This window comes from Sphaerodactylus townsendi, linkage group LG04 (genome assembly GCF_021028975.2).
Source record: "Sphaerodactylus townsendi isolate TG3544 linkage group LG04, MPM_Stown_v2.3, whole genome shotgun sequence".
Classification (NCBI taxonomy): Eukaryota; Metazoa; Chordata; class Lepidosauria; order Squamata; family Sphaerodactylidae; genus Sphaerodactylus; species Sphaerodactylus townsendi.
Window position 1 is genome coordinate 41,141,348 of NC_059428.1, and position 22,981 is coordinate 41,164,328.

General features: G+C 41.2%; 1 protein-coding gene across 5 annotated transcripts in view; it reads right to left on the reverse strand.

Moving 5' to 3' along the window:
* Window positions 1-678: 678 nt before the first annotated feature.
* The window catches only part of CMSS1 (cms1 ribosomal small subunit homolog), a 232,130-nt gene continuing 209,827 nt past the window's right edge, over window positions 679-22,981 (reverse strand). For 4 of the 5 annotated variants that reach the window (XM_048494467.1, XM_048494469.1, XM_048494471.1 and 1 more), the window contains 9 exons: window positions 18,661-18,761; window positions 12,301-12,384; window positions 10,034-10,163; window positions 9,112-9,171; window positions 8,696-8,798; window positions 7,994-8,054; window positions 5,204-5,291; window positions 3,398-3,486; window positions 679-916 (listed from right to left, as the gene is read on the reverse strand). In XM_048494467.1, coding sequence (XP_048350424.1) covers window positions 833-916; window positions 3,398-3,486; window positions 5,204-5,291; window positions 7,994-8,054; window positions 8,696-8,798; window positions 9,112-9,171; window positions 10,034-10,163; window positions 12,301-12,384; window positions 18,661-18,761 — 800 coding nt within the window. In that variant the 3' untranslated portion in view covers window positions 679-832. The remainder of the gene's footprint in view (window positions 917-3,397; window positions 3,487-5,203; window positions 5,292-7,993; window positions 8,055-8,695; window positions 8,799-9,111; window positions 9,172-10,033; window positions 10,164-12,300; window positions 12,385-18,660; window positions 18,762-22,981) is intronic. The other variant, XM_048494468.1, reaches the window with a different exon arrangement.

Sequence of the window (22,981 nt, forward strand, 5' to 3'; positions counted from 1 at the left end):
AGTGAGCCATTTTTGAGGGAGGCCTTGTGGGTACTCACATGTTTAGCATGAAGCAGCCAGGCAGTCTCCCTTCTTGCCTTCATCCTGTTTGCCCTCTGATCATGAAGATTGCTTTTAGTCAACTTTTCTTACAACCAGTGAGATACTTTCATGAATGTTATTGGTATCTATTTTATTTTTGAAATTTACCAGTAGCTGCTGCATTTCCCACCCTAGATTTATACTCGAGTCAATAAGTTTCCCAGTTTTTGTGGTAAAATTAGGTGCCTCGACTTATATTCGGGTCGACTTATACTCGAGTGTACAGGGTAATAAAAACCACCTGAGTTACCCACATGATGATGTTTACGGTACTGCAAGTCTTTCAAAATGTGACTTGTACAGCATGGGGCAGTGCTAGCAACATTCAACAATACCAGGATGTTGGGGTTGTGTAATTGTGGTGAATCCGGATAAAGCTCTGTAACTTGTTTTCACCTCTCTCTCTCTCTCTCTCTCCCCCCCCCCTCTTGTTTTCTCCTCTCTCTCTTTTTCTGGGAAGCAGCAGAAATAAGTGTTCAGAATGTAGATTTCTGGTGAACAGCCAAGAGCCGGCATTATCAGATACCTTTGCACACAAGAACCAATACAGTCATCTCAGTGCTGATGGAAAATCTCAGTGTTGTATCACTATCTGCGCACATTCCCAGTTGTTTTATTATAAAAGAATGAAATATGACAAAAGGATCACGCACTGAATTCTACCATGCATCTCAAAACCAAGAAGCCTCCACTTAGTCAGTGGAAAGGCAAGGTAAGGGGAATAAGTGGAGTATGGCTTCTGAAATCCCACTTAAAAGAGTCCCAGCTTCACAGAACCTTCTCTGCACAGCTTGATCAGGCCAATCTCCAAAAGGTCAATGGATTCTTTTCTTATCTGAAGGAAACAGATATTAAACAGTATTACAATCCTTATAAGGCCAACATGCAGGCATCTATTTTATGCTCATTCACTTTATCCTCCACACACACACACACGAAAAATAAATCCATAGGAGTAAAAAACCTGTGTTTCTCCCATTTTTAACTTTTTTAACCAAAATTATTAACATCTGTGAACAAGCACAATTTAAATCAGTGTTGAAGTTTAGCCTATTGCCCAATAAAATCTCTCCTGGATCACTTATCAGATCTACTGCTCAGATCAACCTGTCTAGCTACAAGGTAATTTGGATGCAAAGTTCCTCATCTCCCAATTCATAGTCTGGAGTGGCCCAAATGGCCCCTCTTTCTTTACACTCCTTGTCTTACGCCTAGCCATGTTTTCCCATTCCTGGAGTGAGGACAAACTATGCATTGTGAAATTTACAGTTCAACAGGTTCAGAGGTAAAAAGTATGGGATGAATTCCATGGAAATCCCATTCACACAAAAATGCCACAAGAGGGCACCTCCTTGCTTCAATGACTGAAACTGCTTGCAATCTCCACTCACTTTCTCTAAAGATTTTACCCAGCAGCACAAGTAATACTGAAAACGAGAATACCAAATCTTGGGTTCCCATGTGCAAGGTAAAACAAGGCGGACAGGGAAAAAAGACCCATTGAATGCAACATGGCAACTGCAGAAGAGGCTTTGTGTATTTTTCTGTCAGTTATCTCACATAGCTGGCTGCTGATTTCACAGTGTACTGAGAACATGGATTACTATGAACTGCAAAGCTCAACACAGTTCAATACAAACCAGTGGCCTATATTTCCAGGTTTAAAAGCTTAGAATTGAACCTTAATCTGAGTCCAGGAAAACACAAGCCAAGAAGGATAAATTCAACGGCCAAATCAAATGATCTGCCTGATTAGGGGATTATTTCTTTTCAAATAATAAGATGAGGATACACATTAATTTGATACTTTCTCTTATAATGGTGCAGGTGAACAGGAAATATCTGACAATAGGCATACATTTGACATATGCTAGAACAAATTTTATTCATTTGAAACATCCTAATGTATAATTCCCTAAGGGATGGAATGTCGCGATGACTCACTTCCCACTAATAGGCACGCAGGACTCATTTCCAGCTGTGCACGGATTGGTGGGAAACTGGGTTGATGGGGAGTGGCAGCTTACCGTCTACTGCCTCAACAATACCAAGTTACACTGGTGAGAGAGCAGTGGCTTGCCCTCCACTGCCCTGCCAGCCCCAGCCTCTCCATTCCCCTGCTGGCCCTCCCCTCACGTCAAAGAACAAGCTGGGCCTGGTGAAGCATGGGTGGCTAACCACCCTCCTTCCTGTCCTGGAACCACCCTCCCTTTTCCCTTGTCTGCCCTCTCCCAACCTCAAATATGCCACCCCCTCCTTAACTTACCGCTCGCTTGCCTGCTGCTCTGTGGTACTCTCATTACCACTTTAGCTAAGGAAAACACAGTCCCTCCCCCAAACCCTGTCTAGAGCCCGCTGAACCTCTCGCCACAGCAGGCTTTACTGCTAGTGTAAAAATAAAAGTGCTCTGATCGGTAACTTTTTATAGATGCACAGATTTTGAACAGAGCAGGACAGTTTAGTTGGGGTAATATCCTAAACATCTGACTTGGAAGGAGGACCCATAGAAATCAAATGTATACTTAAATCTATTCAGGGTTAAAATATAAAAAGGAATTCAGTGAGAAAGCCAAAAACATCAGGAAATGTACATAATGAAGATGATTTCACACCTTACGTTTTTGCAGGGGCAGTCTGGAAAGTTTAAATGTTCCAGGAACAAGCCAGACGGATGAGCCCCTGTGGTGCTGAAAAGCTCAGACCCAGTTAGAGGTGCTGAGGATGGGCACTGGCTCACCCATTACTTCCAGCACCCATGTAGGAGACATTGATTGGAGAGCAGATAACAGTCACTGTTGCTGAAGGGCCTGAACTCCAGGGACTCCTGAAGCCCTGGAAGCTGCTGAAGCCCTTGGGATGGGGTAGGGGGCCTCTGTTTGTTCCTGGTCACCAGAGGCCCTCCAGAACAGCAGCACTTTAGGGAAGCTGCTGGTAAGTTTAGAGTCCAGTCCAACCCTGTGCTTTTAGAAATCAACTTAAAGCATTACCCATAAGCAATGTGACAAATGCATTTTTCATTTCATTGTGTACATTACATTCACCAGAGAATCACAATAGGCCATAGCTCCTAATGAGTGGACGAAACCCAAGTTTGTCTTTTTATAGTGTGTGAAATGGCCATGATTCAGTTTGTACAATACACCTTAAAAATGCAAATCTTCAGTTTTGAAGTGTAGAACTGAAATGGTGAGGTGTATTTATGTCAGAAATCCCAAGCATTTTCAAACTGCGAAACATAAGATATCCTGACTCTCCTGATAGCAAGAACCTAAAGCCATGTATGAAAAAATTATTTTAAAGATTCTTTTTTTTGTACCTCAGGGATATCAACTAATCTTCTTAACTTCTGATCCCTCCAGTTCCAGTCCAAGATGACATACTTCAAACCTGCCAGACTGAGGCTGTCTGGGAAGAAAATAGAAGACATTCAGTGGTAATATGACATATTCAGTTTTGTCTTAAATATACTTCTATGAATTAGGTTTTATTATTCAAATTTTATGTGATTTGTGGGTTGTATCTGTTTTAAGCAACTACTTTGGACACGCTACCTAGACAAAATTAAATGTAAATATTGTAAATAAATCCAATTTTTGTGCAGATTGAGGTCTGTACTTTTCAGTTATCCACCAAAAGAAGTTTCAAGTTAACTATTCACTGCACAAACCTATGGCCCCTCAACAACTAAACACAAAAGCAGAACAGTCACAACCTGATTTCCACTATTGTGTCTGCAACTATTTCAAAACTTTCACTTCATAAAAATGATGAAGTTGCTTTTTACTGTACCAGTAACAATAAAGCAATAGCCCTTTCTCAATCACAGTCCGTGTGTGTGTGTGTGTGTGTGTGTGTGTGTGTGTGTGTGTGTGTGTGTGTGTGTGTTAAAGACTGCAAAACAATTGCATGATCCAAATCAAGAGCCAATGTGGTATAATGGTTAAAAATGGTGGACTCTAAGCTAGAACTGGGTTCAGCTCCCCACTCCTCCATATGAAGCCTGCTGGATGACCTTGGGTCAGTCACAGATCTCTCAGAACTCTATCAGCCCAATGTAAGCAGGCAGTGGCAAACCACCTCTGAACGCCTGTTGCCTTGAAAACCCTATGGACTTGCCATAAATCAGCTGTGACTTGGCAGCAGTTTTCTACAACACCCAAAACCATATCTGGTTAGCAGACTCATGGTGACCTTATAGCCGTGGTGGCGAACCTTTGGCACTCCAGATGTTATGGACTACAAATCCCATCAGCCCCTGCCAGCATGGCCAATTGGCCATGCTGGCAAGGGCTGATGGGATTTGTAGTCCATAACATCTGGAGTGCCAAAGGTTCGCCACCACTGCCCTATAGGGTTTTTAAGGTAAGACATGTTTGGAGGAGATTTGTCATTACCTGCCTCCACGTCACAATCCTGGTATTCTTTGGAAGACTCCAGGTACTAGTAAAGAATCACATTTGCAATTACCACTGACCAAGACAGCCACATGAATGCTATGTCTTGTGGGGCACCCCACCAAACACATGGGGCTGACACTCTCCACTATTGTTGAACTTGGCTAAACCTGGGGTGGGGGCAGTGGTGGGATTCAAACATTTTAACAACAGGTTCCGACGGTGGTGGGATTCAAATAATGACTGTTAAAAAGTATTTTTAAATATTTTAATATCACTTTTTTATTTTAAGTATTAAAATATTAATACTTAATAAAATATTTTAAGTATTAAAAAAGTGATATTTTAAATTTTAACAACAGGTTCTACAGAACCTTTGGAACCTCTGAATCCCACCTCTGGGTGGGGGGAAGGGCTTCCTTCTCTGCCTACCTGCTAGCCACTCAGCATAAAGCACAGCAGGTCAGGTGAGAGCTGTCTTCACACCACTGAAAGACAGGATTCTTTAAAATATTTGATAGTGCTCTATACTGTCAAAAAATGGGGGAAAAACAAAGGAATCCAACACCATGCCACGTATTTATTTATAATCTCCAACACTTTTAAATCTCATACTCTTCTGTTTGTATTTCAGCAGCATTCCCATAGTGGACTGATAAACACAGTCTTAAGATATCCTATAGAGATGCTCCTTAGTGATTACTTCTAGATGTGCTGTGCCTATATACCTTGCTCTATGAGCACTTTTATCCTTCCAGGTGTCCCAACACCGACGTGGATGACATCTTTCTCCAGTATTTTCGACTGTTCTTGGATCTATTTCAAGAAAACCAAGTAAAACATGCATTTCAATTCCTTCTTTAATTGATCTCGTGATCATAATAAATATTGGGTGCTCTGGCAACTCCTTCTCAAATACTTAATACAGCATTAGGCATTTGAAGAAAATTCCACAGAGACATTCAGCATTGCTACACAGAGAAACAAGAACATGAGTGGAAACATTTCATATGGGAAAAGGAAAGTAACTTAACTCTAATACTGTTTCCTGTTGGTACAACATTTTCCACCTCTATTGGTATTCCACATTATATTTTTTTTTCAATCAATTGAAAAGTCAAAATCCATCAGCTGGACTGAGAAACATATACCCTCATAAAGTTAACACTCAGATGAATTTTCAACTAACTTGTCCAGGGCTGAGCAAAGAGGAAACATGCTGTGTGTGATAACATTTTGCCAAAGCTTTTATCCGAATGCTTTTACAGCAAAACATTGTACGCTTCAGTTGGCAGGCACATGAAATCATGAGGGTTTATAACTCAGTGGTTTGCATGAGCTCCAAGGATACAATAGTGGCAACTCCTGTGAAAAGGATCTCAAGGTTGAAGGACAGTGAAGGCTGTCTGTTTGACACTCCAGATGGCTGTTGCCATTCAGAGCAATCAATATAAACTAAATGGGCCAACAGTCTGCCATGGTATCTTCAACCTAATATTAACTGATCTGACTCCCAGCTCAGTACATATAAGGAATGGCATGAGTCCCATTTTTGAAGTTGGTACCTAAAACAGCTGACCAGAATCCACACTGGAATTAATACGTTTTTGCCTCTTATTAGTACACAGCCTTGAGGGGTGAGGGGCATTATTTAGCATTCAGGTGTGCTGTGGGGTGGTTATGTGAAAAATGTATTTGTTGTAGGGTATGGGCGGATTTTCTCTGCTGCCCGGTGACTGGAGGAAGGAAAGAAATTGTGAAAGACATCCACAGAGACAAAGGCATGGCTGTGGGTTATTTCTCTAAAATATCAAGGCAGTAAAGGAAGTTAGTTTCAGGCTCAAGCTGGCTCAAGGTTGGCTCAGCCTTCCCATGCTTCTGAGGTCAGTAAAATGAGTACTCAGCTTGCTTGAAGGAAAGTGTAGATGAATGACAAACCACTCCGTAAAACAAGTCTGCCTAGTAAATAATGTGATATGATGTCACCCCATGGGTCAGTAATAACTCACTGCTTGCACAAGGGACTACCTTTACTTTTTTACCTTTGTAGGTCCAGTAATGGACAGAATGATGGAATAATAAATAAAAAACAAATCTTGGAGGAGTTCATGGGAGACCCACTGTGAAGAGCTACCCTAGACAGCCAGTATTACAGTGTTGCAGACAGTGTGGGGTAATGTCTTTGGAGTAGGACCCAGTAGACCCAGGCTCAAATCTCCACTCTGTCATGCTGGTGACCACAGCCAAGTCACACACTCTCAGCCAAGACCACCTGATGGGCTTGTTTTGTGGATAAAATGGAAAAGACTTTGGGTCCTCATTGGCCAGAAAGATTTAAGTAAAGAAAGTTATTCCTTCCACATTGCTAGGATGAGGGGCACAGCAACCCCCCTCATGATCTGAAAATCTGTGTAAGAATTTTGGCCCTCCCTTCATACCAGAGAATAAGCCTGATTTTTTAAAAAAAAATCTTTTCTTTTAACAAAAAGAAAAGAAATGGTGTATATTTGTGGTCCCAAAAGATAAAATATGTTGATATTATACAATACCATACATATATTTTATGCTATCCTGCATTTCTAAACCTTTTTTGTCTGCTGGCCTTTGTGTGTCATCTGTGGCTTCTGCAAAATTCTCAAAAATTCCCATTTAATTTCTTGTGCCAACTTGCAATATAGCAATACCACGATGGGGAAAGTCACAATGTGGAAGGAATAACTGTAAATAATGCTCTCTATCCCCTACTGAACAAGAACTGAAAAACTATTGGGCAGATCTTTAAGGAATGGCACACTGTATTTCAAGCTTTGAAATGATGTTGAAATACTTTCCCTGAAGAGCATTATCAAGCTCATTACTGAATATATCTGGGACCCAATGAGCTACTTCAGGGATGCTCAGTGGCTTGCTGACTTTTTCTTGGAACAGACAACCTTCATGCCTTAGCTTAGCACAAGTGGTTTGTGCAACTGCCCTCTGGTTCACAGCGGGGTGGAGTGGGGGCTGCTGTTCCAGAAAGGCATTCAGAGGCCCCGTGGGCAAGAGAAACTAGTCATCCAGATTTCATTGGAGCCTGGCCAGCATATGAAAACTATTATGCAAAGTAAAATAAGTCTTAAATAAATAAATGTGTACTATACTTTCATGTGTTCAAAGGGATTTGCATACATTATTGCTTGTAATATCTACAATAAACCTGTAAGATCAGAATGGTCATCTCCATATGGTAATTAAGGGTCACGCTTGCTCTGTTTAAATTTTGAATTTAGCATTTCACTTAAAGCACTAATCTGTACTCCAAATCCCAAAAAGACAGAAGAAGAAAGATATTTGTATAGCAGCTCCTCTTTCTAACTACACATGATTTTGCTTAAGGCGTGGTCAACTCTCCTAACTGTCTTCTTACTGAACACCCTCCACACCACTCTGAGCTTTTTTACAACAAAACACTGGTACTGAAGAGTTTGGGGACAATGAAAGGCATGGTGCAAGTGTATAAAAAGAAGCCCCATCCTCACCTTTAAGTGTTTTGCGAACAATTTCATAACTTTGCCCTCTCCTTTGAAAGCAGTCATTGACCTGGAACAGAAAGCACTTACAAGTCATTAACATTCTAAATTAACAAGAAAAACTAGCTAAAACAAAAGCACGTTTATCCATCCGTGAGTGGGCAGTAAAGTTCCATCCCAGCACAGAAGTAGCTTTCAATGTTTTTACATCTGAGACCCACTTTTCGCTCCAATCTTCCACAAGACATGTCTGTTAATTGTTCACTGCCTATGTCCGTGTCAAGGAGACAGGGCTTTTGGATCCTTTAAGAGTTGTACAGAATACAGAGTTTCAGCATCTACAAAGGTCAGCACTATCTGATAACATTTTGGGCATGACTATTACAGTTAAGGGACCTCCACCCTTTTTTGCATCTGATCTGAAACAAATGTAAAAGAAAGCAGCAGGAGTGACAGTGGGAAAACACACCTGACATCTTGCAAAAACCCAGCCTGATACATCATGCCACAAGTTGTGCATTGTTAAGGAGTGAGCTTTATTTTCTATTTGCAATGTTCAGCTATCTAACTACTTCAAGACCACAGTGGAAGGAACATGAGTTTTTGTGTGGCGCAGTCCTAGATTAGGCTAGACAAAGGTACCCTGCGTTGGCCTTTGAGTCTAGGATTTTGGACAAAGCCTCCAGGAGGGCATTAGGCTCAACGACCTACTTGATGAGTTCCAGACAACGGAGGGCAGAACTGCAGATTATCAGCATCACTACTGACTTCTTCTCCTTGTGGTTTTTACGGAGCTTCGCCCATTTAGGGCAGACTGCCATAGGAAGGGCAAAAAAATACATATGAATCAATAGATAGTTAAAACACATAGAAAGACCAAATGACATAAATCAATGAAGGCAGTCACTGAAGGAATGGGATAATATGCTAGGCAACATTATGTTGTTAGACACAGAGTACAGTTTTCTACCGTAAAATGTCACAGATCAGAAACACACTTTAAAAATGTATTTGACAAGGTAGAGTACCAAACACTTTTTAAAAAAGAACAGTTACAAAAATACCGATTTTACTAATTCAGTTAAGGGATGAGTATTTTAATTATGAACAGGCTACAGGTTACTCACTTTCCTTCAGGTAGGAGGAAAAACTGTGGGTGAGGTCATTGGGAGGAAGGAAACAGGCATCTGAAACCACAAGACACACAGAGAGAAAAGGCTATTGTTACTGGATGCTAAACTAATACTTTAAAGCTTCCAAAAATGTGTATTTGCTGAAAGCCAGGCAAAATGCTCTTTGGGATGACAGAATTTCACAAGCGCTCAAAAGCAAAAGTAAGAAGCTTTAAAACAGATTAATCAAATGATGGGAACAACTTTTAGCGCAATGTCAATTTCCTTCCAGAAATGTCTCATTGTACAGCCCCACCTTACTTATCCTTAACCACAGAAGTGCTTAATTGGCTCAACAGGTTATGGAATGTTTGCTTCCTTTTTTCCCTTTAAGGTTTAAATCAAGGCCTCAAACCTCACACTGACTTGAGAAAAGCCCAGCTCTGGCTAGTACTGCCAATGCCAGATCTGTGTATTTCCAACAGTTGTTTACCCAGAAAGTTGCTTATTGTTTTACAACTGTGCTTCTGGAGAAGACTGCAACCAGATCTTATTACAAAGCTCTGTCTGGTTGTGTAGGGTGCAAACACAGTTTTATTGTGCTCTGATGCTCTCCTCCCTTCTCTGGTATGACTCAAAGTTTCCTAGTTTCAGAAGCCTTGAATTAAACTCCAACTTCCCATAACATCTAAATGCAGGCAGGAGACTTTCCCCCCTTTCTTCAAAGCAGCATTCAACACCTTAGCTTAATCCCATGTAAATGTGACCTGGTCTTAATAGTGAGGAAATGTTTACAGATTATGGGGCAAATTAGGATGCAGACTTTCACTATTTTTTGCAAGGAAGGACCATTTTTAGTTAGTATTTTGTTAGAAGTCGATATTTTAAAGAGCTCTCATTCTTCCTGCTGAGAAACCTTTGACACAGGCCTTATTACCTGGTAGCTTTAATTCTTCTAATTCAATCACAGAACGTTTAGCTCCGAAGTGTTCCTTAAGCAGTTTTTTTACATCTTCAGGGGTTCCAGGTTTTGGAGCAGATTGTGCAAGAATATCTGAAATTTTCTTCTAGGGACAAGAAAAGGTACATTTGACATAGCATTTAGTTCTCAGTAGCCTTGCTAATTATACATGTATACATTTCTCATTTGTTCTTTATCTGATAAAAATGGGTCTTGATACCTTTACTACTGTCACCTTCATGGATCAGAACTTTGAAAATTTGGTGTGGATGTTTTAGAGGAGTAACATTTAAAGGAAAATGCTTTCCTTTAAATATTGCTTTTTTTGTATACATATTTGCTTGAGCAGATGACATATTTGCTTGGGCATATGAAGTCTGCAATGGCATGCAGTAGAACATGATATAATGTAGAACAATAGATCTGGATACCCATACTTTCACCCATGCCACATAACCCTGCTCAGATGTTTTTCAGATTTGCATATGAATAGTTTTCAAAGATCAATTAAAGCAGAAAGGAACAACTCTATCACTTGGTGAGTGGTGTCTACTGAACTGGACTATAGCAGCAGCCATACTTGTGCTTTACAAGGTACTCAGTAACTTGAACAAATTGAACTCTTCCTTCTTTGTATGCAAAGAGTGTCATTCTTAGAGTGGTGATTCACAAAGTAAACACAGCATCCATAGATAAGAGTCTAACAAATTTAATTGGACTCACTTTACTTAAAGCCTTGGGAGGGGAGAACTGCTATTTCATGGGAGCATTACATCATTCACTAAGTCACTCAATTCCTTCAGGAAAATAATGGTCCTCTTGAGGATGCTGCAGATATTAATAAGAAATTCCACAACAGTAAGAACAAGGACACCTGAACATACTCCCTTCCTTCAAAGAGAGCTGTTGGGAAAATGTTCTTCACACAGGAAGTTTTATTATTTTTCTTCTAATTCATTCCAGATGCTAAAGAGCAAAAGATTTGTTTTTTAAGTGTGAGCGAGAGGGACATGGAAAGAAAACCTTGTTGGGTACTATAAATTACTATAATATCCTTGCCACAGTGATTTCCTCACAGCTTGTCCGTGTCAAAACTCAGCACTAAATTCTCATAGAGTTCCAGAACAACAAGTTCCTTAGGAAAACACAGAGAAGGAGGATTGATCTCAGACTCAGATGTGACTGCTTCCAATATGGATATACCTCACTTGCAGGAAAGCTATGCACAGACCACTATATGCACTCTCACACATGACAAACATCCCAGTATTTTTTTCACCAAATGCGTACGAAGAACATATGCATGCACTGCAGAATAGATTGCTCATGAGTCATCCATGACTACATATTGCAATTTACATAGATTTTTCTATTTCAAATTGCTATCCATCTAGGAAACATCCACATGTGAAGCAGCCAATATAAGGGTCCTCTGGAGTTGCTTTGGATTAAGTTTTAGCAAAGCTGTTGGTTAGTCTTGAACTAAGATGGGGAAGTTTGACAATCAAGCCATTACTGTGCTGTGAAGCTCTCTGGGTGACCCAGCCAGTCATTTTCTCGTGTCACAACTTACCATACAGAACTGTTGTGAACAGAAAAAAAGAGGGACTTTGCATTCCAAATAAAAGTGTAATAAACACAGTCTTTTGACAGTTCTTTGCTGTGGGTGCTTTATTAGGCATTTTTTGTCCATAGTGTCTTCTTATTCTGTAATCCTACTATTATTGCATTGATCATTGGATGTTTTATGAGTACATGGTTTTTATTCACTAATCTGCCTTGAGCCTGAGTGCGAAATACCAGGTTATAAATACAATAAATATAAATAAACGAAGGCAAATTTCTATGAACCATGAGGAACCATGCCATGAACCATGAGGAAATGCACAGTTTGAATGTTTTGATTATTTATCAACTAAATATCCCATCTTTCATCTTTATTCTAATAATGAATTCTTGAACAATCAATTTTGGCTAAAGAATATTAATAAAACAAATAGAAGTGAAAAAAGTTTATTTCGAAAGGAAGGAAATTATCTGTTTTCTTATAACCATTTTAATAGACACTCTGACCCAACCTGTGTGTGTGTGGGGGAATGGGTGGAAATCAGTACTAAAGTTTTAAAAAAAGTTATGTTTTATATTGTCCGGAGAGAAAAGAAACCCAAATGGTTTTACAAAAACATCCTAGAGTAGCAAATATAAAAAATAATTACTCTTGAAAATAAATTAAGAGTTAGCACCTTTCTTCGCTTCTTTGGCTTCCCTTCACCTTCTTTTTTATCCTTAGATTGGTCTTCTTCTGCACCAGGAAAGCATTCAGTATGCTGGAAAAAAATTAGAGTTTGGATTGAGTTACATCACCATTCAAACACTTTAGAACATATCCTAGATGGTGTAGAAATTAGGCACATGTTTTGGCTGGCAGGATCTGCCAGAAAATGAAAAGATAACCTATGTTCAAAGTTGTTTTTTTTCAGGTCATGCTCATATCTGCTCAAATCAATATAGTTCTGGAAAGCATATTGTGGCTGGAGATGAACAGGAACTTCTTGTTACAGAGATAGGGCCGATTAAAATTTACAAATGGTGGTTGGGCTACTTTTAAGTAATACTGAACTACACCATGGATGAAAATCGCCACGAAATGAAACTATTAGCAGAAGAATCACTTAAAATTGCAGAAAATGTGTATAATATGAAAAAAATGTCCTTCAGATTTTGTTCCCAGATAAGCTTGCTTATAAAACCAGAATTTTGGTCCCTTTGCTGCATATAAGCCATTTTTTAACCATTTTACCTGCTAAAAGAGCTTCTAAAAATACTGCTCATTTACACACACACACACACACACACACACACACACACACACATTCAGACACAGAAGTGGCTTGGAATATAGAACAGAGGGCATCCTAATCAAATTTGCAGAAATGTACAACAGCATGCATGCTTGCAGTAATTTATTTTTTTTAATGACAACCTACACATGTTTTGATTTAGTGGAAACATCACAGGAGAATAGAATTCTTAAGATAAGTATATTAAAACGTTCATGTTTTAATGTATCAGTGGAAGTCCATTTATATTCCCTACAAAAAAATAAATAAGGATGGACCAATAAAAGATGATTCCACATTCAGAGGCAGAAAGCCTCTGAATACAAAAGTTGGAAGGCAACATCAGGGAAGTGATGAGCCTTTGTGCTCTGTTGTTGGCCCTCCATACCAGTTAGTCACTTTTGTGAGACAGGGTGCTGGACTACCTGGACCACTAGTTTGATCCAGCAGGGCTATTCTTATGTTCTTAAATGGCTAGAAAAGTTAACACAGTGACTTTTTTATAAAAATATAAAAACCAATAAAAAACCAATGACACTGCAATATTTAAAGGCATCATTATTGTGGAAAACTGGTGTTCTACAACATTTACACATGACTTCTCATACACAACTCATACATGGGACAATTTTCACATAGGTCTTCAAAGTCCTATTATTTCAACACACATTGAAGATCCTTACTTTCCTCAGTTACTAGAAACGCCATCACAGAGATGTTAACGTCTTGAGAGTGCATCAAGAAAGATGAGACATCAGTTACCAAAATGTTAATTTAAAAACTATCTTAAAGATAAAATCTGTAACTGATTTTTCTATTTTTGTAATTTATTGTTGTTGGAAATAGTTTTGAATTTTCTGTTTTGATTACTCTATTTCTGTTCTCAAACATTTGGAATAAACTCTTGCTCAGCTCTCTGGTGCTAATGGATCTGTGAAATGATTGTCCATGGAGAATATAAACACAAGAATCTGGGCAGACAGCTGAATAAAAATCACTGAGCATTTCAACGTGAGAATTTTTTCCTAACCCAACATTGGGTTGGATTGTTTTCCCCATGGCCATTTTAATTTATTTATGGCTTATCTTTGCTGACAAAAGACTCCATAAAAGAAAAATTGGGACAACTCTTTTAAAAAGTGTTCAGTTTGTAAAATCTGCATTCAGAAAGAAGTGAGGGTGTTTAACAAGGAGAAGAATGGAAATAAACGTTTGGAAGTATGGAATACTTGTCTTGCACAGGAAGGAGAAGCAAGCTCACTGTGTGGGACATGGAATATAAATTCCATATCTAATAGCGGCTGCTCACAGATTGTGCTCTATGAGACGTTTTATTAAATGCACACACCTACTTTGTCTGCAGCACCAAGAAATCAGCTAATTATCCCTCACCTATTTTGTATACTCAGCAACTTCATCAAAGGACGGATTATGCCATTGCCCTGACAATCAAAAAGAAACCATAGCACACATCTTGCTATACTGTGCCCAGCACAGCTCCCTAAGAAGAGTCTTCATTGATCCCCATCTGAATACTGATCACTTAAACTCTGATATGGACAAGACACGTTATCTTTTAAATGATCATAGTCCAAGAAGAACCGAAGATGTGGCTAAGTTTCTAGCCAAGGCATTTTATCCCAATGTTTTATAAATTTGTTATAAAGTTTTAAATATTTACACATGCCAATAAAGGTTATTTGTTGTTGTTTGTTGTTGTTTACTCAGCAACTTTAAGACCAAACTCGATGTTACATCATCCATTGGACTGACCCATGGATGTCAAAACCATTTTAGAGCTGAACTTGGCCATTTAAAAAAGATGCAAGGGGCCGAACCCACAGCACAATGGAACCAGGTGATCTTGTTTCCTTCCAGCACCTTTTCAGGTGCTGAAAAAGGAACAGGGGGCACAAGGATTCAGACTGGCAGGTCCTGCGGTACTGCAGAACAAATTCAGATTTGGCTCTCATGCCATTACCTTTAGTTTGGAACTTACCCTGGAATTTCCACAGCAATGTTTAGAATTACAGAATGTTTGAAGTGTGTGTGGGACAGGCTGAAGATACCCCCCTCCCCCTGGGTCTGGAACAGACTGCTTTGTGCCAGCCTGACATGTGATGTCAGCCTCCTTCCCAGCTGATATTGAAAGATAAAGAGAAGAAACCCTGGAATTACTGAGAAATAAGCTGTCAACAAGGAACCTCTGATCCTGAGAAAAAAGTTGCAGGTAAGAGCTGGGCACACCCCTATTGTGAAAACTAAGGGGAAAGAGCAAGAGAGGTGAAGGCTGGCAAAACGAAGACTTGAGACATCCCAATGTCATCAGTCCTACAAAGGTGAAAACGTTCTTGCAGAGGTAAAGTTTTACTCTCCATCGTCAGCACAACTCTCCTTCTTAGACAGTCCTTGCATGCAACTAACAATTTGGGATAACGTTGGATGAATTAAAACCATGAATTGGATTAGCTTAGGATGCATAAATGTTCTCAACAAAGCTTTATTTCATTTAAAGATTCCTTGCCTGGGACCCTCCGAGTGTCCACTGCTGGATCAGGAACCCTGTGAAACCAAAGTTCTTCCCTGGGATAAGCAGTCAAAAGGCCACAGGACCAATTTTGTACCTAACAAGTGTTTTGAAATCAACACACCAGGCACTGGATAATGGACAGGTTGTGCCCTACATGAGCATCTGGCCCAGAAAAGAAGGACTACAGGTAGTGTTGCCACTGGCAGTAGCAAACACTGAATTTTCGCTTTAAGAAAAAAGCAGAATGATCTGAAGCAGAGAATTATCAAGTCACCATGGGCCACATGGGTCATCCCATCACTTGCAAATTTCCATAGACTTTGACTGGTGTGTGTATATGCCTGTATTTAGCCAACAGAAATTGAACATTGGGCTACTTTCCTTGAACCTGCTAATTTAAGACCATATCTTACATATCTGTTCTGGTCAGTGATACCTAAAATCCCACTCTCACTAGTAGATATGAAGAACACTGAATCAGTGGACTGGAGATCCCCAAAATCCTCCACCAGGAAGCAGCCTGAGATTTAGGAATTCTTTCCCAATACAAATATCTGAGGAAAGTTTAACATCATTAAGAGCCTGTGCATGTGTAGTGGTAGAGCTTCTGCTTTGCATGCAAAAAGGTTCCAGTTCCAGTTACTGGCATCCCCAGTTAAAGGGATATGGTGGTAAGTGATGGTGACCTTATAAGATGGTGAGTTTATAAGGCCTTCTGAAAATCAATGTGATGGTGGCAAATGTTCAAGCAAGAGATTCATTGCTCAAAGAAGGTAAGGAAAAAAGTCTGTAACCTGGTATGGGTTTCACTGGGATTAATAGTGTAGCCATCAAGTTTTTAATTTCAGTCTTTAAGTTGCTTTTTCATCATCATCGTCATAAGCACTAGAAATATTTGCTTTTATATCGAATTTGTTTCAAAAGTCATATAGGATAAATGGGACACATAGTGATGCAAACACTTCCAGATCTACAATGAAACAAACAAACACTTCCAGATCTACAATGAAGAAGTCAGTGGCTCATGTAACCAAGAATTCAGGTGTATCCAGCATGCCCATGTCTTTTCTACTTTTAGACACACTTTTATGACACGCGGGAACACTGATGGTCTCGCTGCTTCACTGATGGTCTCACTGCTTCAAATTCTGCCTTCATGGTGAAGCTGCCCCCACGTTATCCTGATAGCATAGAAATCAATTTGAGCATGTGGTTTACAGCTGCCTAGCTGGCAATCTTTTCAGGATCATGGCTATCATTGTGACTAGGCTGGCATAGATCCAACGTAACGAGGTGGCCTAAAGTTGTTGCAGGGGCTGGGAAGTTGTGAAGTCAGGCCAAGCCAAGTACTGACTCAAGAGGAGTAAAGTGCACTCTGTTCAGGAAACCACTCATCATAGGAAGTCATTGACAGAACCAGAAAGCAGCTGAGAGAGATGCTGAAAAGCTAACATCGGGTCTGGATGACAGCTTTCCACGGCTGATTTAGTGGTGAGCTGAACTAGAACTAAGGAAACAAGATGCCTTAAGAAAAATATACTAAGTGTAGCAAACACAAGGATTTCTAGCACTCATTTGCCACCTGTGTCGATTCAGCTAGCTACCAATCAGCTCTGTGAATTAGCAGCAGTAAACTTGTGAATCAGAACAGTCCTGTATGACTCATGGGTGTCAGTTGTGCAAATTCAGCACCTGTTACATTTAAAAAATCTGAATGTGCTTCAAAACAAGCAAAGTTATAGCAAAGGGGTCGCGATCAGGAAACTGGGACAAGAAAGAAGACAGGAGTCTTGGGTCAGGGAGAGAATAGCCATGCAGTCTTCAAAAGCAAAGAAGCAAGGATGCCCATGCAGCAACAATTATATGAACAAAGGAAACAGGCAGTCTGATTAGAATCTAGATCATACCTGGCCAGTCAGGATTATGCTAAGTCTGAAGGACTGTCAGGGTTTTTCTGCAAGGAATTTCCCCCCATCAGTTCTGGTCCCAGTCAGCTTTGGTTTATCCTCTGATTTCTGCTTATATTTTGTGCCTTTGGTGGTGGTGGTGGTGGTGGTGGGGGGGGGGGGGTTGTTTGCTTTTCCTCCAGTTTTTTTTTCCAGCTCTTTTGAGAACACTTTGACCCAAATATTTTTCTGGGTCTGAGTGGGCTTTTTCCTAGAGCATAATATTTCTATTGATTTTCTTTGCCCCACCTACCTCCATCCCACTTTTCAATGACTGAACTCTCTCATCATCCACTCCCTCTGCCCCCCACTCCCCATCAAGATGAGTGGTTTCAATTTTTTGCAAAACAGTCCTAAAATACTGATATGCTGCTGGAATTCTCTGAATTCCAAGGATTAAAATATATATATATTTTAAAAAGTAAGTCTCGAGCCTCTTTTTACAGGTGAAGAGGTATGTCATTTTCTTATATCTCCATGAAGGAAGGAGCTAAAGACTTAAAACAAAAATAAAACCTGAGAAATCAGAGAACCTGCTCAAAGTATTATTAGAACACTACAGCAGTATATCACTAGTTCAGGGCAGTTCTTTAAAAAATAAGATGTTTGTGTGATGTTGCCATCGATATGATCCTGATGATGACAGCATCCTCTCTTGGAAATCCTCATAAATTACGCCATGTGAAGAAGAAAATATACTAACTCCACAACTGTAAGAATGCATGGGGGATGGGGGGGGGCAGATGTGCGGAAGAGCTTGGCCTAAACCAAATCCAGTGCTTGTGGACTGACTCCCAAGAAAATCAGGAGTCATTGTTGATGGAAAGCATAGAGGTAAGGGATGGTTTCAGTGTGGACAGGACCTGTACAAATGTGCACCTTGCGGTTTGGATAGCAAATGAACATGGCTGACTGCAATCTTTCCCCCCAAAAATTGTACCAAACCAGGTTTGGGAAAGACTGCATCCAACAGGAGAAGACATGGAAAGTGAATTATTCTGGGAGAATGTAATGGGAATGACCCAAAAAAGCCTCACTCTAGTCTTGATACCAAACCAGAACAAAACCTCTATTTGGAAGCATCTCCAGTCTAACTCTCTAGCCGCTACACCACGCTTATAAAATGCTGTGAAGTAGCAATAAAAAATCCATTTATAGATGCTACGATGTACAGAGAACCTGGAATTATTTGTATTTTGGGCCTTCCACCCAGCCAAGCACTATGCAAACTCCTCTTCCTTTGGGATGAAAACATCATTTCTTGGCAGGTTCTGAAAATCAACCAACCTGTTTTCTTTTCTTTGAAGACACAGGCTTGTTGTTTGCAGGTGGCTTCATTACTTTACTTGGTCCAGTTGCTTCCTCCAAGGATTCGTCATCAGAACGATCTAGAGACAAAACCCCAATAATCAGAGGTTGCTGATTTTAATGCTGTTATTGCAAATGAAGTAATGGTACGTCATCAAATGTTGACTGATTACTTCATATTTTACAGAGCTGACCATCCAGGGATTTAACACTCATGCCCACGCGCTACCTTACTAGAATACATTCACTAGAATATATTTGTATTGCTCTACCCATATGCTGAGTCAACTGCTTCCTTGGATACCTTCTGTACACTCTAATGGAGCAACTTGGTACAGTGTGCAGCGTGCCAAGAAAATCTTGACAGCTAACTAACATTGCTGTATAAATCCTGACTTGGCATGTACAGAAAGAGGAGAGGGGGAGTATCCAAAGCAGAGTTGTAAATAACCCCTTCTCCTGTATCTGCATATGTATTGCTTGTTATAGAACTCTCAAAGTAGACAAATGACTTCCAGGAGAGAACTTTGCAAACAATGTACCACCTGTTAACTGCCTATCTTTGCTCTGGACTATGTTCTAACATGCAATATCCGCCCACTCTTTTAGCACAGACTGACAAAATAAAACATATCTAAGGCAGAAACCCCAATGTTGAAACAATCTTCACAGAACCTCATCTCTTGTTTTAGTAGAAACACCATGATTAAAGTTCTGAAAAACTGTGACTGGGCCTTAACCATTGAAACTTTTGATCTAATGCATAAACTAGGTACATTTTGCCATAATTATTATGTACCTCAACCGAGACAGCCATATATACACAGATGTGTGCGCTGAAGTCTACATTCATTTGAACACAGGAAGATGATCCATGTAGGCGGTCCTCTGGACCTCTCCACTGAAGGAAATAGAGAAGCCATGCTGGACTGGGGAGTTCTATGTATGCAATGGCGTTCCTCAGCCTAACCTAGATTACAGAACCTATGGTACTTTCTAAACAGCTGCATAGAACCAAGCTTCACTGCTGAAACAGAAAAGTAATACATGTTTCAATATGAAAGATAAAGTGAATAAAATGGTATAAGCCAGGGGTCAGCAACCTTTACCACCCAAAGAGCCATTTGGACCTGTTTTCCACGGCCCCGAAGGTCTACTGAGCCGGAGAGCGGAGCCGCCCTGGTTCAGCCCCTCCACTCACCTTTCCTTCCAGTGCTGGGAGGCGGAGGCGCCGGGCAGGGAAACCCCCTCTGCTCAATGGGTGGGGCAGAGGGGGAATGGCAGCCACGGCCTGCCCGGTACCGCCTCCTCTCGCGCTGCTGGAGGCAGGGGCGCCAGGCAGGGAAATCCCGTGGGGCAGAGGAGGGATGGCGGCTGCGGGGATGGCAGAGGGGGGATGGTAGCTGCTCTGGAGGGACACACTCACACTACCCTCTGACCTCCAGGGGTCGGAGGGCAGCGTGCGTGTTCCCTCCAGCCCTCCAGAGCAATGCTGGAAGGAGGTGAGTGGAGGGGACACGAAAAGTGGCGCCCTCACGCTCCGAGCTGCCTCCGGTTCGGCCCCTCCACTAACCTTTCTTTCCAGCGCTGTTCTGGAGGGAAACGCCCACGCTACCCTCCAACCTCCAGGCCATGTGGAGCCGCATGCGGCTCCGAAGCCACGGGTTGCAGACCACTGGTATAAGCACATCAGAACTGGACTTGCTTAGACAGTAATGAGGAATACTAATTTTTAAAGAATGTATGAAGTATGACGGTTTGGATGATAGTTTAAGTTTCACATAAATATGTTCATTTTGTTCCCTTCAGTAATCATTTGCATTTTTATATCCATGTAAATTCATGTGCAATTAAACAAAAGTTCATCCTTTGAACAACCATTTCATTGTTCAAATGGTTCTCACGCCACTTGTTCTGATCAGCAATCTCATAAGAACATAAGGAAAGCCATGCTGGATCAGACCAAGACGCATCACATCTAGCAGTCTGTTCAGACAGTGATCGTCAAGATGCCTCTAGGAAGCTCACAAGCAAGATGGCTGCAGCAGCACTAGCCGGCCTGTGTCACTAAAAGCTAAGGCATTTGCAACCTCAGATCAAGAAGGATCAAGATTGGTAGCCATAGATCGACTTCTCCTCCATAAATCTGTCCAGGCCCCTTTTAAAGCTATCCAGGTTAGTGGCCATCACCACCTCCTGTGGAAGCATGTTCCAAACACCGATCACACGTTGCGTGAAGAAGTGTTTCCTTTTATTAGTCCTAATTCTTCCCCCCAGCATTTTCAATGAATGCCCCCTGGTTCTAGTATTGTTAGAAAGAGAGAAAAATTTCTCTCTGTCAACATTTTCTACCCCGTGCATAATTTTATAGTCTTCAATCATATCCCCCCTCAGACGTCTCCTCTCCAAACGAAAGAGTCCCAAACGCTGCAGCCTCTCCTCATAAGGAAGGTGCTCCAGTCCCTCAATCATCCCCATTGCCCTTCTCTGCACTTTTTCTATCTCTTCAATATCCTTTTTGAGATGTGGCGACCAGAACTGAACACAGTACTCCAAGTCCCAAGGATTCCTGAGAATCTCAGGTATTTTCTAGGCAACATGGCTGGTGCTCCTGTCAAAGCTTTGGCCTCACTTTGGAATAATGAGATCAGGAAGGCCATTGACACGATCACTCCTGAGAGCCCTCGCCCCACCGGCAGAGTCCTTCGAGAGAGGGATAGGGTTGATTCTCCTTGATCTCGGTTGATTCTCCTCGATCTCTCAGCAGCTTTTGATACTATAGATCATGGTATTTTGTTGGACTGGGGATGGGAGGCACTGTGTTACAGTGGATTTACGCCTACCTACAGTGGATTTAAACCTACAGTAGATTCCAAATTATAGCATTAGAGGACTCTTACTCACAGTCCTAGGAGCTACCTTGTTGGGCTCCACAGGACTCAGTCCTGTCCCCTATGCTATTGAACATCTGCATGAAGCTGCTGGGTGTGGTCATCAGTGGATGACAACAAGCTCTATCTCTCCATTTCATCAGAATCAGGAGAAATGCTCTGTGTGCTGCACTACTGCCTAGCAAAGGTTATGGGCTGGATTAGGATCAACAAACTAAGGTTGAATCCAGACAAGATGGAAATTCTCTGTGTTCCAGGCTCCACAGTTCATGAAATCATGGGAAACCTGGTTCTAGATGGGGTTGTATTGCCCCAGAAGGACCGGGTGCGAGATTTGGAGGTAATCCTGGATTTATTACTGTCCTTTGAGGTTGAGCTGACAGCGGGGCCATGAAGGTCTTCCAGTCGCTCTGTTTGGTTCGTCAGCTTTACCTGTTTTTGGACAAGGGGGACGTAGCCACAGTGTTACATGCTCTGGTAACCTCTCGATTAGACTACTGTAACATGCTATACATAGGGCTATGACCAGTGGTGGGATTCAAATACTTTAACAACCGATTCCTGTGGTGGGATTCAAGTAATTTAACAACCGGTTGTTTACAAGCACCATTCTGCCGAAGCGGTGCAAACCTGCTGAATCCCACTACTGGCTGTGACATTCCACAGGTACATATACTCCACTTGCTTTACTACCATCAGATCCTCTGAAGATGCCAGCCACAGATTCAGGCAAAACATCAGGAGAAAATGCTTATGGAACACGGCCATACAGTCCAGAACCCCACAACACTACAGTGATTCCGGCCGTGAAAGACTTCAACCATACATAAAACCATATACTTCCCACATTGTTATCTTCCTTATAAAACCATCAGGTTTGAATAAGGGTGCCGAGGAAAAAATATGAAAAATACAGTATAACAGTGATAGCAAACCTTTTCGAGACTGAGTGCCCAAATTACAACCCAAAACCCACTTATTTATCGCAAAGTGCCAACATGGCAATTTAACCTGAATACTGAGGTTTTGTTTAGAAAAAATGGTTGGCTCTGAGGCGTGCGTTACTTGGGAGTAAGCTTGGTGGTAGTGGCTTTGCTTTGAAGCGACTGTGCAACTCTTCCAACAGGTGAATCACGACCCTAGGAGGGTTTACTCAGAAGCAAGCCCCATTGCCAGCTACCGAGCATACTCCCAGGTAAAGGATTGCACTTTAGTTCTTCGCATAAAAATCAGTGGGGTTTAACAGCGCTTAACAGGGTTACCAACACTGCTTCCCTAAAACTAGGTCAAAGTTTTAAAGCTAATAATCGAGCCCAACAGCCCAGGCCAGCCTAGATGTGTGTGGGAGTAGGGGGACTCTGTTTGCACGTGCCCACAAAGAGGGCACTGAGTTCGCCACCACTGCAGTA